General features: G+C 44.3%; 1 protein-coding gene across 2 annotated transcripts in view; it reads left to right on the top strand.

Annotated features, from left to right (window-relative positions):
• Positions 1-1823: 1823 nt before the first annotated feature.
• The window catches only part of LOC117829582 (potassium voltage-gated channel subfamily C member 1-like), a 54153-nt gene continuing 41550 nt past the window's right edge, over positions 1824-14426 (top strand). Inside the window, exons 1-2 of one of the 2 annotated variants that reach the window (XM_034707155.1) lie at positions 1824-2402; positions 10728-11416. In XM_034707155.1, coding sequence (XP_034563046.1) covers positions 10796-11416 — 621 coding nt within the window. In that variant the 5' untranslated portion in view covers positions 1824-2402; positions 10728-10795. The remainder of the gene's footprint in view (positions 2403-10727; positions 11417-14426) is intronic. The other variant, XM_034707154.1, reaches the window with a different exon arrangement.

Here is a 14426-nt window from a genome sequence, read left to right as displayed (position 1 = left end):
AACTGATTCCTGAAATTCTTAAACATGATTGGCTACTTGCCATGTCAGAGACATTACTTATATTAAAATCAGCTATTGTGTGTTGTTGTGTTTCAACAAGCTGCAGAGACAGTAGTTTCTTTGCATTTAAATATTGTTTTTGTTGATGCTTTGATTTTAGACAATCATCTTCATTTTGTATCCGTAAAGAGTTCAGTTCAGCAGATTTAAATGTTGACACTCTGTCGAGCTACATATTTAATGTCAACGTTAGAAATCTACAAAATGTAACATTTCTAGAATTATTTTATAAAAATAAGTTTAAGTAGATGGGATTATTGGAGGTAACCCTCTTCAGTTTTGGGTAAGCCCCTAATGTTTTCCACACCTGACCAACCCTTCAACAGTCAGTGCCCCAGTTTGGCTACCCAAGTCAAAACTGTCTGGCTCCACCACTGTGTACATGTAGTTTCATACATATGTGAATGTAGCTCATATTCTCAGTGACATAAAGTCTACATGTAGCTGCGTTTTGGGCAGAAACTGCAATCGTGTGGCCTCATGACCCAAAAAACATTGACAACAGTGTAAAGTGGCTCACAGAGTAATAGCACAAAGATAGAAGGAGAACAAATGCAGAAATAATTTAATACTAGGCAGCCAGGATCTGGAAAAGCAGCTGATCCAGGCCTTCTTTTTGTATTTTTCATGCTCTTAAGTGTTTGTTTTTGTGCACATTCTAAGCATAATACCTTAAGTAAATATTCCACACTTAGTAGATCACCTCTTTCCTCCTTTGTATGCACTGCAACATCATAGTGGAGGAAAATGTAGAGCCTCTAATTAGCACTGCAGACTTACAGTACATGGAGAAGTCTGACCTTCATCATGTTAGAATTTGTTCTTGTCAGCTTTGGAGGCCCTGCATGTCTGAATGTTTGATTTTGTCTTAAATGCGGAACAACAAACTGCCCTTTTGCAGCTTTAAATTGATAATTACACTGTAACGTGATCTTTCTATTAATTCTCACTGGCTTTAGAAAAATCCCATGCATCTTTCTTCTTTACTCAACCTCTTTCAGGCCACCCTTTCCTCTTAGGAGAACATTTGTGGTCAGAGGAAAATGCTACGGGCAGCTAGGCAATAGCCCCATGCCCTTTTACTACTGTTGTAATTTTTATGAGGCAATGTCTGATGAGTTTCCTGCCGAGAAGTGCATCAGCAACAAAGCTAGTCGTTGTACTTCTGCTGTAATATGGTTCAAAACAAAAGGCCTGCTGTGCTCAAAACACAGACTTTCTGGCTTGTGTATAAAAAGGTCCAAATACAAGTCATTTCATGAGGCTGATAATCTGATGAATCTGTTCCTGCAGCTTGTCTTCAGAGCAGAGATAACTCCATCAAAACAGTGTCTGCTCCTCATCTTTCTTCTTGTTATCAGTGTTATTGTAATTGAACATATTACTCCACACTGTGTCATATCACCCACCTGCTCCTCTGCTGTACCACATGACTGCTGATGTCAGCCAAGGCTGGAAACCTGTAGACAAAATGGTGTTTGTGCGTCCGTCCAATAGAGTGAGCATGTGTAGGCAATGTAGGGGGGGGAAACACAGAGAAAAAATTAAACACGTGGTATGAAATCAACATGTTTTTGTCCTCGCACAGATGTCTTATTGGGTCTATGTTCCCGGCATATGTGTCTCTGAAGTTCACCAGCCTTGAGAAAATTAGCCTCTGTATTCACCGGGGTCCTCCCACCCCTCTGTCTTCTTCTCTAATCCGCCCACATGTATCGTCTGAGGGAAAAAAATAGTGCAGAAGGTGACGCTCCTCCAAAGGAACAGAGAGAGGCTGAGAGAGGGAAAACAGGCACAGAGAGAAAGAGAGAGAAAGAGAGAGAGAGAGACAGGCATCTCCATTGAAACATTTTGGAATAAAAGGGGGAGACAGAGGAAGAAGCTGAATGGTAGCTAACCCTGTGCCTGGAAGCGTAGAGACACTGTAACAAAGGCTGGCAATTATTTTTGGCAATAACAAAGAGGTGGGAGAGGGGCTCTGAAACCGAGGGAAATAGCAAAGAGATAAAAAAAAAAAGAGCCAGTTTTCAGGGGGACTTCTGCTTCATTTCATCCGAAAGACTCATCCCTGTGCCATCATCAGCATGACCATAAGCTATAAGTAACAACCGGCAATAACGAGATTTTTTTTTCTAAGCAACAGTCGCGCGCAATCCTATTTTGATTTATTCTAATCGTTTCTGGGAAAATATATATCATCTGAATGCCTGCGAGAAACTGGATACTCTGTGAAATCTAAAGACAAATAGCGATCTAACAAAGAAAAACTACATTTTGATTGATCTGTAAGCTTGATGTGCGTGTCTCTGCACGCGCTCCAAACGAACCTGAACCAAAAGCAAGTGAGTATTAATCGTGTCTGTGTATCTATGTCTGTATTTTGGGTTGCTTTATTCTGCGTTTATCCTTCTAGTGTAAGGGAGCAGTTATTTATTGGGCAGCTCTAAAAGACGGGAGGAAAAAATACAGCGTCTAGCCTGCATTCAACAAGTCTCGTTAAATCCACATTAGCTGCGTTTTTTGTGTGTTCTTGTCGCTTGTTTGTGCTTTGATAAATATTTAAAGAGCCATAACGTGTAGAAATGAACAAAGTGGAATCTTAAATCATCTCTTTTGAAATTTTTGCATTATTTATTGCTGCTATACTCAAAAGAAAACTGTACTTTTACGCAGCCAGAGTTTTTATTAAACTGATTCACACCTTCAAACATAATTCTATAATTCCTAAGATTTCATTGCATAAATGGTGGGTGTTTCCCCATCTACACCACTAGATCAGAGCAGCTCCATGCCTCTGAGGGGAATGTGTGTGTGTGAGTGTGTGTGCACTCCTCTTGGCATCATTGTGTATCTGTCTGCATGTATCCATGTGTGTGTTTATTTGTAAGCACGCTTTCTTTTACTTGCATGTACCTTTGCACTGTTGTCTGTGTGTGTTTGTGTCCGTGCATGTGTGTTTGTTTGTGCAGCAGCAGCAGCAGTGGGTAAGTGTGAAGGCCTTGGGAAAAAAAATGGAGGTTTGATAAAGGGAGCGTATAGGAGGAGAAGGATAAGAGGGCTTACTCACAAACACATAGGAGAAAAAGGAGAGGAGGAGGAGAAGGTGTGAGGAAGAGATGGAGATGGTGGGGGGGTTAGTGGAGCGTAACATCAGGAAGGACATCGTGTCACTGAGATCTCTTCCAGGAAGTCTTTGGGGGCAGTTAAAGATCAGTCTAGACATGGTTCTTCCCCTTCACTTGCTTTTCTTTAACCCGGTCTTATTGCTCCATCCCTCCTGCATTACGCTCAATCCTCAGTTTCATAACCCCTCTTCTTCTTCTTCTTCTTCTTCTTCTTCTTCTTCTTCTTCTTCTTCTTCTTCTTCTTCTTCTCCCATCACTTCCAAACACGTGCCTCGCTTTAACTCCAGCATGTTCTTCTCCCTGCATTTGCACCCTCCTCCTCCACCTCCTCCTCAAATCCTGCATTATAAATCTACAGCTGATGCTATTTTTAGATTGAGGGTAACCCAGAAAACACCCCTTCAATTTTAGCTATAAAAAAGTCCCTCCCCACCAGAGACAGACAGTGGCATGCTGTCAGAGGATGGGTAGAGTTGTGATGGGGTTAGAAAAAGAGGGCGCTGCTGTTGAAGCAACCAGGGGAATAAAATCTATTTCGAGGCCGTGATTTGATTACGGATCTGTCGTGCCCTGGGTTTTTTTTATCCCTCTGACCCTTCCCTCTCTCTTCAGTTGTGATGGTTGCTCTCTTTTTTCTTGCAGAGAACTTTCCCTCAGTCTCTTATTAAATTAATCGCCTGATTTAGTCTTTAAATAAAATCAAAATTCTTGACTTTAAGCCTCACCTTTCATCCCTGTTTTCCTCCTTTCCTTTAACTTTAATCCCTCAGTTGAAAACCTACCTTCCTCTGTTTGCTAAGAGCCTTGCTTTTTTTAAAAGTCAGAGGTCAGGGCAGTAACACATTTTAGGGCCCGAGCAACGACAAGGTCGGCGTATGTCCTCTTGAAACCCTAATTTACTCTTGTGTTTTGAATCATTGCACTGTTGGGTCATAATGGTCCTAATCATGCAGGAAAAGCAGTGTCATTACTCAGATATTGACAGGTTTAAATCACCACAGAGGGCGCGGGGTGAAAGCTATTTGCTCCTGATGTAGATTCTCTAAGAGCTGGATTCAAAAAGTTGCGCACTAAAGGCTCACATTTTTACACAGTGCCAAAAAAAGAGCCTCCTTCCTGACATGACACTCTATCCCTTTGCTTTTCTGCCCTGCGCTCAGTGATGCTTCAGATTTTTCTGACCTCTTGCACCAATCATCCCTCTTTCACTCCGTCTTTTCCCATCCTCCTCCTTGTGTCACTTGTAAAACTTTGTCCTGTGGGCACATCTACCCCCTAAAATCTGAAAATCCATCCTCCTGTGGAGCTTTCTGAGCTTCATTTCTGCTCTTCTATTCCTGAAAATGGCCATATGTATTAATCATCCCCTGCCTGCTGAAATGAGCAAACCAGCAGCATGTGATTCTTCTTCTTCTCTTATGGAGAACACGTACACTGAAGGGGCTCACGGCAAGTGAGAAGCAGCAGAATCTTTAGGCGGGGGGGATTAGGGGTTGGCCAATATGCACAAGCTGCTGGAGTGTGTGTCTTTGCTGCAGTGTGTTTGGATTGGTCCAACCCCTGGAGAATCTCCCTGCTGGTGTTGCTGAGAAGGGGAGCAGCCCCTTGTAGATTGGCCGTTTCCTCCTTCTGCTTGCTTAATTGATTGGCTCGCTAATGCCTGTTTTGGGAATTGAGTCTTTTTATAATGACAAATGCTTTGGTTTTGTTCTGCTCCATGTGTGGCCACATTTTCCTCCCGATTTTTCCCTTTTTTTTGTCTGGCGCTGCATCCATTCATGATATTTTTACCAATTTTCATTCTTCAAATTAAACGCCACCTACTTCTCTCCACTACCCTCGCACTCCTTCCTTATCTGGCTTGTCCTCGTCTCGTGGAGTTACACATGAGGAGCATTGATGATTTTAGTACCGGGAGGAGGAGGGGGGCAGTGTGTGTTGTGACACCACACTAAAAGGGGGAGGTGACCGCAGTGCTTTTTTTTTCAACACGCTACTGCAGTGCCACGTTTTCTCCTGTTGGGGTCTCCTCAACACCAGGGAGTGTGAGAAGAGAGAGAGAGAGAGAGAGAGAGAGAGAGAGAGAGAGAGAGAGAGAGAGAGAGAGAGAGAGTAGAGATGAGGGGGAGAGGAATGAGGAAAGGAGAGAGGGAGGGCGGCAATATGGATGGAACAGCGTGAAGCCTTGTGGTAACATCCTTTGATGAGGTAGCGGGTGGGAAAAAAATGGCTCCGCACCAGAAACACATACGTAATTTGTGCTATCTCTCCCCCACTCTCTTTCTCTCACACACATGCACACACACGTTCCTACACTGCTTTCCCCTCTCATTTCCTCCTCTCTCTCCATCACTGCACTTTTTTTATTCATCTTTTTAGTGCTGCACACCATTTTCAACCCCCCTCCTCTCCTACACCTGAGCAGCCATTCAACTGCTATCCTGAGTTTTTCCTCTGTCGCCTCCCTCTCCTCCTGCACACCCCCCCCCCCCCCCCTTTTATCTTCCCTCTATATCACCTGCGTTTCCCTCCTATTTCTCTCCTTCATCTCCTTCATCTCCTCTCACTCCCTCTTAGATTGGTAATGTTTTTTTTTTGCTTTTTCTGCCAACTGCTCTCTACTCTGCATAGTCAGCACTCCCCCAAATTCCTCTCTCTCTTTTTCTTTGATCTCTCCTCTTTTTCTGTGTTTTTCTCTCTCCCTTTCTACCTCTATTTCCATCTCACTCTCTCTCTACCTCTCTCACACTCTCTCTAGTGTGCACGCTCCTCCCCTCCCCCCGGTTACTGCTGCTGGTACCTCACAGTCAATGCATCCCATAATCCTGCACTCCCTCCCCCCCTTCTTGCTGCAGTGTTTCTGCTAATATATATAAGCGTCAGTTTCTTGCCCAGGCTATGTGCACATTTTCTCTCTCTCATCACCTGTTCTCTCTATATCAGCCCATTGCAGGAATGATCTGCTTCATGACAATTAAGCCTTATTTCACCCTCAAAATGGTTTTCTGAGCTTGTTTGTTGCAGCCAGGTGAGTGTGTGAGTGTTTCTGCCTCCCTCCCTCCCTCCCTCCTCCTCCTCTCTCTTTCTCTCTTTCCACCTATGTCAGTGCAGTAGTAGCAGGGTGGCGCAGGACATGGTGGCCAAGGCAGGAAATGCTGCAGGAGAGAGAAAGAGAGAGAAAGATAAAGAGAGAGAGAGACAGAGAGAGAGAGAGGTAATGGGAGATTGTTTCTCCTCAGCTCCTCTGCTCCCCCTCTTCCTCCTCCTGCTTTTTCCCTCAGTTTTTACCCTCTTCCTCTTCGCCTTCCTTCACATCTCTTCCCTTTTTCTATCTCGACTTTCCTTCCTCCATTTTATACCCGACGCTCACCTGATGTAGCTTCTCATCCCCCCCTCCGCCCCTCTCCACCTCCTGCCCCCCCCTCTCTTCTTTCTGGTATTTTTTCTTCTCAAGTGATCGCATTGCTGTCAGTGGTGGCGCTGGCCCTTTAAGAGATGCTCTTACCTCCCCCCTTTTTGAGCAGAAACCCTCAAACTGCGGATATTCTCCTGAATTGCATCTAGAAAGCATCAAACTCCTAACTCCAAAGTCCAAAGCTCAGAAATCCCCACTTTCATTTATTTTTTCATTTTAGACCTCAAAATGTGAAAACATGTGAGAAGAACCTGACAGAATCCTCTCCCAATTAGAATCAAATTTCCCTCAGTAAGTAAAAAAACACTTCCAAATATTTTGAAAATCAATACTCTCACCGCACACAACTCAGGCGGAACAGAGAGGCACTTAACCACAGTTACAGACTTGTGGCTGTCTGTGTATAAAATATTCAGAAGTCCACCAAACAGATACAGAAGCTGATGAAGTAAAAATAAAAGGGACGCAGTGGCAGAGTAATGCCACATAAAGTCATCTAATGGATAAAAGTCAGAGATCATATGAAGTTTTGTGTAAAAGTGAAGCGTCCTGTCAGAGAGAGTATGATGTCCCATAGAGAATAGAGACTGTGGGTCGCTGTCCATGGTGCTGAAATCCAATCCATCCCACAACACAAGTGGTCCTGCAGGAAAACCCCCTCGGGACAAAGCTGGGATCTTACCCCACTCTCCCTGCCTGACCTCACTTAAACTGTTACATTTAAGATAACTACTTCCTAACCTAATGAAACTAGTCCAGATTTAACTGACTTCAGGACTTTAAGTTGCAGAGGAGCGAGCAGTTGTGACAATTTTGTGGCAGCCACGCAGATTTGATGCAGAAGTTGAGAAACGGTTCCAATCTGAAGGGCATGGAACACTGCAGTATTTGGATTTGTTATGTACTTATCTGTTACCTTACATGAAATCAGTCCTATTGTATAACTACTTTGGCAGGACAACGCAGAGAGTCCTGTCACTTAGAGATGCAGGACTTTTTTGACTAACAAATCTTAAGCATTGTCTGGATTTTCACAACTTTATATATTTATTTCTAAATCAAACTAGTTCTGGCTTGAATATTTCTGATTTGTTTGTTGCAAGGACATAGACTTGTACTTTTTCAGAATGATGCAGTATATGTCTTGGCGCATGAAGGAGCGGGATTTGTGCTTTCGCCACCATGCAGAGAATTGTTTGTTGAGAAAAAAAGTAGTGCATCGTCCTGCATTGCGATATTCTTGTCCTTATTTCTTTTCTTACTAATTGAAAGTTCTGTTTCTTGGCAGGGGGGGTAAATTGAAAAGATCCATCCCATACTACTTTTTCCAGAGTGGTGCAGTACAACTAGAAAAAATAGGGGTATAGAATTTTTGGCAAGCAAGCGGGTTTGATGCTTCTGCAGCAAATCCTGTAGAGTTTGATACCAGAGAAAAGATTTCAAGAAATCAGACATAAAACACAACAATACTCTTCTTGTCACCCCCTACTTGTCTTACTTCATTAGAATTAGTCCAACATACACTTATTTTGAGATGCAACGATGCAGACTAAACTACTTTGGCAGAATGATGCAGTGCTATCCCGACACTAAGGAGTGCAGGTTCATTTTTGGCAAGTCATCAGATTTTATAGTCCTGCAGCAAGACTGCAAAAAACTGGGTGAAAAGTAGATATTAAAGGTACAGAGCACTGCAGTGTCCTCATCGTCACATCTTAATCACTTTGTTCTTTCACAAAATTAGAACTGCTTTTGAACAACCCCAGCGTTTTAGTTGTGAAAATGACGACTTCACCACTTTTTTGAGATGAAAGCAGGCGAGCAGGCAGGTTTGATGCTCCTGCAGAAAAGACTGGAGAGTTGAAGTAAAAGGTAGAAAACTTAAGGCATGTCATATTTCAGTGTTTTGATAGTCCTTCTTTTTCAGGGACATCTGATTTAGTTTTTGTAGTGCCAAATATTTTGGCCTCAATCTTTCCAAACTCATGCATTCACCTTGATTTCAGTAGATCTTACCTGAGTGCTGTTAAGTCTCTCCAGGATCTCCAAAATAAAAATAACTCACACCAAAAAAGGTTAAAATCAAAAACAGAAAAACCCAAATCCTAATGTCAAAGTAAGATATCCAGAGAAAAGAGTGAAAGAAAACTTTTCCATCAACAAAAAGTTGTCTCCTCAGATAAAAAGTGAAGTAAAATAATCAAAACGACAGAGTCAAACGCCAAGACAAGAACGAAATAGAAAGACTGCAGTGTCCTACATGACAAAGAGAAAAAGTGTGACGGTGGAGAGGAGGAGGGGGAAGGGGGAGAGTTGACCCAAAGTGCTGAAAGCTTACTTTCAGAAAGGAACGGGACAGGAGTGAAGCGAAAAGAGGGGAGAAATGGAGGAAAGATGCAGCACAGTGAAATGCAGTAAGAGAGAGATGAGAGGAAGGAGGTTAGAAAGAAAAGAAGTGAAGGAGAAGAATGAAAAAGAAGGGGGGCACTGGGAAGAGATAGGACAGAGTTGTGTGAAGAGGAAGTGTTGGAGGGAATGAAGCCTCGATTCCCCTCTTTCAATGAAATGTGAGTCCTTAATGCGGAATATGAGAGTGAGCGGGAGAGGGAGGGAAAGTGAAGGAGAGAGAGAGGGAAGTAGGAGTGAGAGGGGGAGGGCCGGTGAGCTCTCACAGGAGAGGAGAGGAGAGGAGGGAAGGGGAGGGAGGAGGAGAGGAGAGTGGTGCATTTCTTTGAATAGAGAAAAAAGGTTAACAACATAGATATGGAGCATGTATAGACGCGTGTCTTCAGAGAGCGAGAGAGAGAGAGAGAGAGAGAGAGAGAGAGAGAGAGAGAGAGAGAGAGAGAGAGAGAGAGAGAGAGAGAGAGAGATGATGAATAACTGGCTTTTTACTGCAGCAGAATTCATTCACTTTTATAGTGCACTCTCCTTTTCCATGCCTTCCCCCCTCCTCCTCCCTTGACACTCTTCATCCCCCTTCTTCCTTTAATAGAGCAGAGACAATATTACACTTTAACTGAACTGCCTCATGGGCTCGTGCTGCATTCACTGACTGTCCTTTCCGCTGTGTTTATGTCTTTGTTTGCCTCATTGTCCTGTCCTTCTCCATCCTTCCTTTAAATATCTGATTTATAGCCTCCCCCTCCTTTCCCCCATCTCTCTCTTTCAACCTCTATCTTCCCTTCTTCCCCCTCTCTATTCCCAAACACACTCTTACACACATATGTATATTGAAGAAGTGGCGGAGAGAGAGAGAGAGTATTGGCATAATTGTGCATCACATGAAGCTTGGTGCTAGCGGAGGGGGCTGCAGCAGTGTGTGTAGCAACACATGCAGACTGATTGAGGAGATCTAACATTAGTGTGGACATGGCACTCTCGGGAGGCAATTAACACACACATACACACACACAAACACAAACACACACACAAGATGCCGCAGGTTGCATTAGAAAGGCATCAGGACCTGTTTTTACACAGTTTCTCCCATCTTTCTGCCACTCTTTCATCCCTTCACACACTCTTGGGTACTCGTGCCAGAAAAGAGGGAGGTAGGGAAGGGAGTAGAAGAGCAGGACGGGAGGAAAGGGGAGGGGGGGGGGGGCATACTCAAGCCTCATAGTGGCCTAATTAGGGGGAGGATTTTGAATGAACACCGACCACAGCATGGAGCGGATCAATTTAGAGATTGATGAGAGAGAAAAGAGGTATGATGATGACTGGAGTCATAGTTAAAAAAAGTGGTGGTGGGAGGCAGGGGTTGTCAATGCTGGTTCCCCAAACACATCACATACAGTATAGGTAGTGTGGGGGTGTCTCTGTCACTTGCTGGATGCTGACTCAAGACTGTGCTCAAGTCCACCTGCTGTCATGTGCTGCGATAATAGGTTGTTTTTGCACCAGGATGCTGTGTTAAAAAAACAACTTTCCTCCCCCTCCTCCCTCCTTTCACCCTCTGCACCTGCACAAGGTCATTTTGTGCCCTTCCTTCACCTGATTATCACGTGAAAAATTGCACATACATGTAACATAAGAGTGGAGGTCTTCATTTGTATTGCAATGTTGATAATCCAGATCTATTTCTCCCTTCTGCTAAAATTTCTGCCCTTTTTCTCTCCCCGCAGACTCCTCAGACTCCTCCCTCCTCCTCCCTTCGGTTTCTCTCATCCTCTCCCTCCCCCCTCGGTCCTCTATGCTCAGTTCGGTGTGTGTATCCTCTTTCAAAGGGCGCAAGGGTGGGAACAAGTCGTCCAACAAAGCATGTTACAGCGCAGACATGACTTGTCCGTCGGAAAGCGAGAAAATCGTGATAAACTGCGGGGGGGTGCGGCATGAGACCTACCGAAGCACCCTCAAAACGCTGCCAGGTACCCGCTTATCGTGGCTCACTGAGCCGGACGCCTTCAGCAACTTCGACTACGACCCCAAATTAGATGAGTTCTTCTTCGACCGCCACCCGTCAGTCTTCTCCTTCATCCTCAACTATTACCGCACCGGGAAGTTGCACTGTCCCAACGATGTGTGCGGCCCCCTGTTCGAGGAGGAGCTGGCCTTCTGGGGCATCGACGAGACGGACGTGGAGGCGTGTTGCTGGATGAATTACCGGCAGCACAGGGATGCGGAGGAGGCGCTGGATAGCTTCGAGAATCCAGAGCCGGACGCGCCGGACGACGAACCGGCGCTTGGGGGTGCGGACGGTGACTTGAAAAGACTGTGCATGCAGGAAGATGCAAGGAAAGCAGGCTGGTGGAAAACCTGGCAGCCCAAAATCTGGGCACTGTTTGAAGACCCCTATTCGTCCAAATATGCCCGGGTGAGTCCCCAACATCTTAACTTGTTTCGATACTGTTGCATGTTGTTCCTCGCACATTCGATCACTTTTGAAGTCATTTTAAGTTTTTAAAAAGTTTGATTTAAATGCTCTTCTCCCACCATTGCAGTATAATTACCTGCAGGAAGACTGACTGCTGAACTGTGACAGTATATCTTTTATTATCATATGTATCAGGGTATATACTTACTAATGCTGAATAATTAATGATGATAGCACAGGAAAAATGGAAAATGGTATCGCAGTATTCCAGCTGTATCTACTGGAATAAGTATCACTTAAAACAACAAAACCCGGACACATCCCCTCTATATCCCACACTTGATGTATGGTTCACACGCGCTGGATTCACACTGAATGCAACTTTTATTGCTATCATAATTCCTATCGCTGTATTCTGCTCCTTGACCAGGTTTAATACATATCAGTCTCCAAACGCGCCATCCGCTACGCTCCCTGCATCCAAACGCCTTCATTAGGTCGTATTTGTCCGTTTATGATGCACATCAGTGCGCCGTATTTCATCATGGTCTTATTTATTGTAGCAGCTCAATGAGGAGGCTCACAGGACGCAGAAATATCAGTGTTTAAGTGCATGTCTTCTCCCATATTTGCCCTTGGTAGAGCTTCACTCAGTATGGTTGTTGTACCTTTCCTCCTGTCCCACTTGAATCGTACGTGGCTTTTACGCACGGGTTTTACTGCTTTTACGCATAACTTGTTTCTATGTTGAATCTGCCTCCACTGTTTCCCCTCCATGATGTAGCCCTTAAAAGCAAACAGGTGGATGAGTAACAAGTACTCCTGGCAGCAGTGTTTTTGATACGTGTCACATGAAAACAGTTACAGTGGGCTTCTTCTCTCGGAGACCCTCCAGCTGCTTGATCACAGCTGCTTTGATTTGTGTTGTTTTATGAATCCCGTGATGGATTTTGATCATCACTGTCAATCATTCTGTTATTACCATCCACTCTTCTGGGGGTGTTTGAAGACCCCTGGATGCTTAGAATGCATGCATCCTGTAGGCGCACATGCAAAACCAGACAGTCAGCAGACACCTGCAGTGGCCAATTCATGCAATCACACTGAAAATAGCAGAGGAAAAAAAAGAACTAAATCACTGCACACTCAGCAGTACTGTTTATACAAAACAAATAAAGGCAAAAGCTGCACACCCACCCACACACACAACTCTTCTAGCATCAGGTATAGATATGGGATTCAGTTTCCTCAAGAGGAAAGGGAACGTGATGGACAGTCTAATCTAGGCCACCTGATCTGCCTCTCTGGATTCAGGATCAGGCAGGAGGTGCTTCTTAAAGTGTCACTCTTGTCTCGATCAAATTGATTTCTTCCTATCCTACCCCTCTTGACCTGTGTTTCAACAAAGCATCATATATTGGGATAGTTTGATTTCATGATATCCAAATTGTAGTCATGACAGGAGCAAGGCTAGAACACAGTAAAATCTAAAGAGATTTGATCCTGAATTCAGATCATGAAGCAGGAGGAGGCAGCAGCATCTTTTCACTCTGGTTTTAGTGCTACTGTACCTGCTGCAAGAATGCTGTTTATTATGTAATGTACAGTTTACACCACAGATGTCATGAATCATACTAGATCTAACACTCATTGAGTGCAATTTCTGCAGATGGTGTGTGTGACACCATGCTGGGGTTATGCAGAGTACAGAGCAGGTATAGTTGGTGGGATTCATTTCAGTGGCTGCACAACACTGCCTCTGTTTGTAGGGTGAACACAGCCCCATTTCTCCCTGTAGGTCTAATATGCCAGAGCTATACGTCAAACAGTGTTCTGACCCAGATCACTTGCTTTTCTTGTACCCTTGTCTGCTGTAGAGGAACCTTTTTGGTCAGTCCCTCCTTAGAGATGCAAATTATATGTGGGAAAAAAAAAAACACAGAGAGAGAGAGACGGAGAGAGGCTAGGATGGAAAAAAATTAGATGCTGATGTGGAAATACAATGAGACAGATGAGAGGGAGACGGAGGGAGGAAGAGGGAGACGAGAGGAAATAAAGGGAGACAGGATGAAGAGACGTTCTGCTAATGATTTTAGGTTTTTTTTTGTTTTGCATGGCTGTGATGTAACGCATCAGCAATCAATGTTGTGATCGGAGCGATCGACACACACAGGGCTTCTTTTTTTGTTTTCCAAAAATTACCCGAAGAATCCCACCTCCCTGTTTGCGCCTGATCGTGTGAGGCTCGCTCGTGGATCGACCGTAGTGGCACACACACACACACACACACACACACACACACACACACACACACACACACACACACACACACACACACACACACACACACACACACGTATGTACAAACACACACATGCTGGTGTCTGTGCTGGATTTTCTGCTGCAGTAGACGAGAGAGAGAGAGAGAGAGAGAGAGAGAGAGAGAGAGAGAGAGAGAGAGAGAGAGAGAGAGAGAGAGGAGAAAAGAGGTGGATGCAGGCGGGTGGGACTTGAGTGAGAAGGAGAGACAGAATGAGGGAAATGGAGAAGAGGAGAGAAATAGAGGGGAAGACAGTGAACTGAAGGGGAGCCAGAGAAGGAGACGAAGAAGAAGGGGTTTGAGATAAACACGGAGGAGGTGACAGCCACACAGAGAGGGAGATGTAGCATGATGGGGGTGGGGACCCTTGTCTTTGCATCTTCGATTATCTGTGCAGGATGGAGCTACTACATTTTTCGCGCCCCCCCCTCTCCTCTTGCATACCGATTGATTGATAATCAATTGATTTTCTTCTCTTTTTGTCTTCTCTTAAAGCCATCTTCTGTTCCTCCATCACCTCTTTAAACATATGGCAGCTCATTTTGCTCTGTAGATGGATGGGGTCATGACTGTTAGCTCATGAGCAAAATTTATTGATGTATATGTTTCAGTTTGATGAGGTGTATTGCAATACCATTTGCATCTGATTTCTTTATTGATCAGTTCCTGCCACATGGATCTTGCTGTGCT

This window comes from Notolabrus celidotus, chromosome 18 (assembly GCF_009762535.1).
Source record: "Notolabrus celidotus isolate fNotCel1 chromosome 18, fNotCel1.pri, whole genome shotgun sequence".
NCBI lineage: Eukaryota > Metazoa > Chordata > Actinopteri > Labriformes > Labridae > Notolabrus > Notolabrus celidotus.
This window is presented reverse-complemented; position numbering and strand designations above follow the sequence as displayed.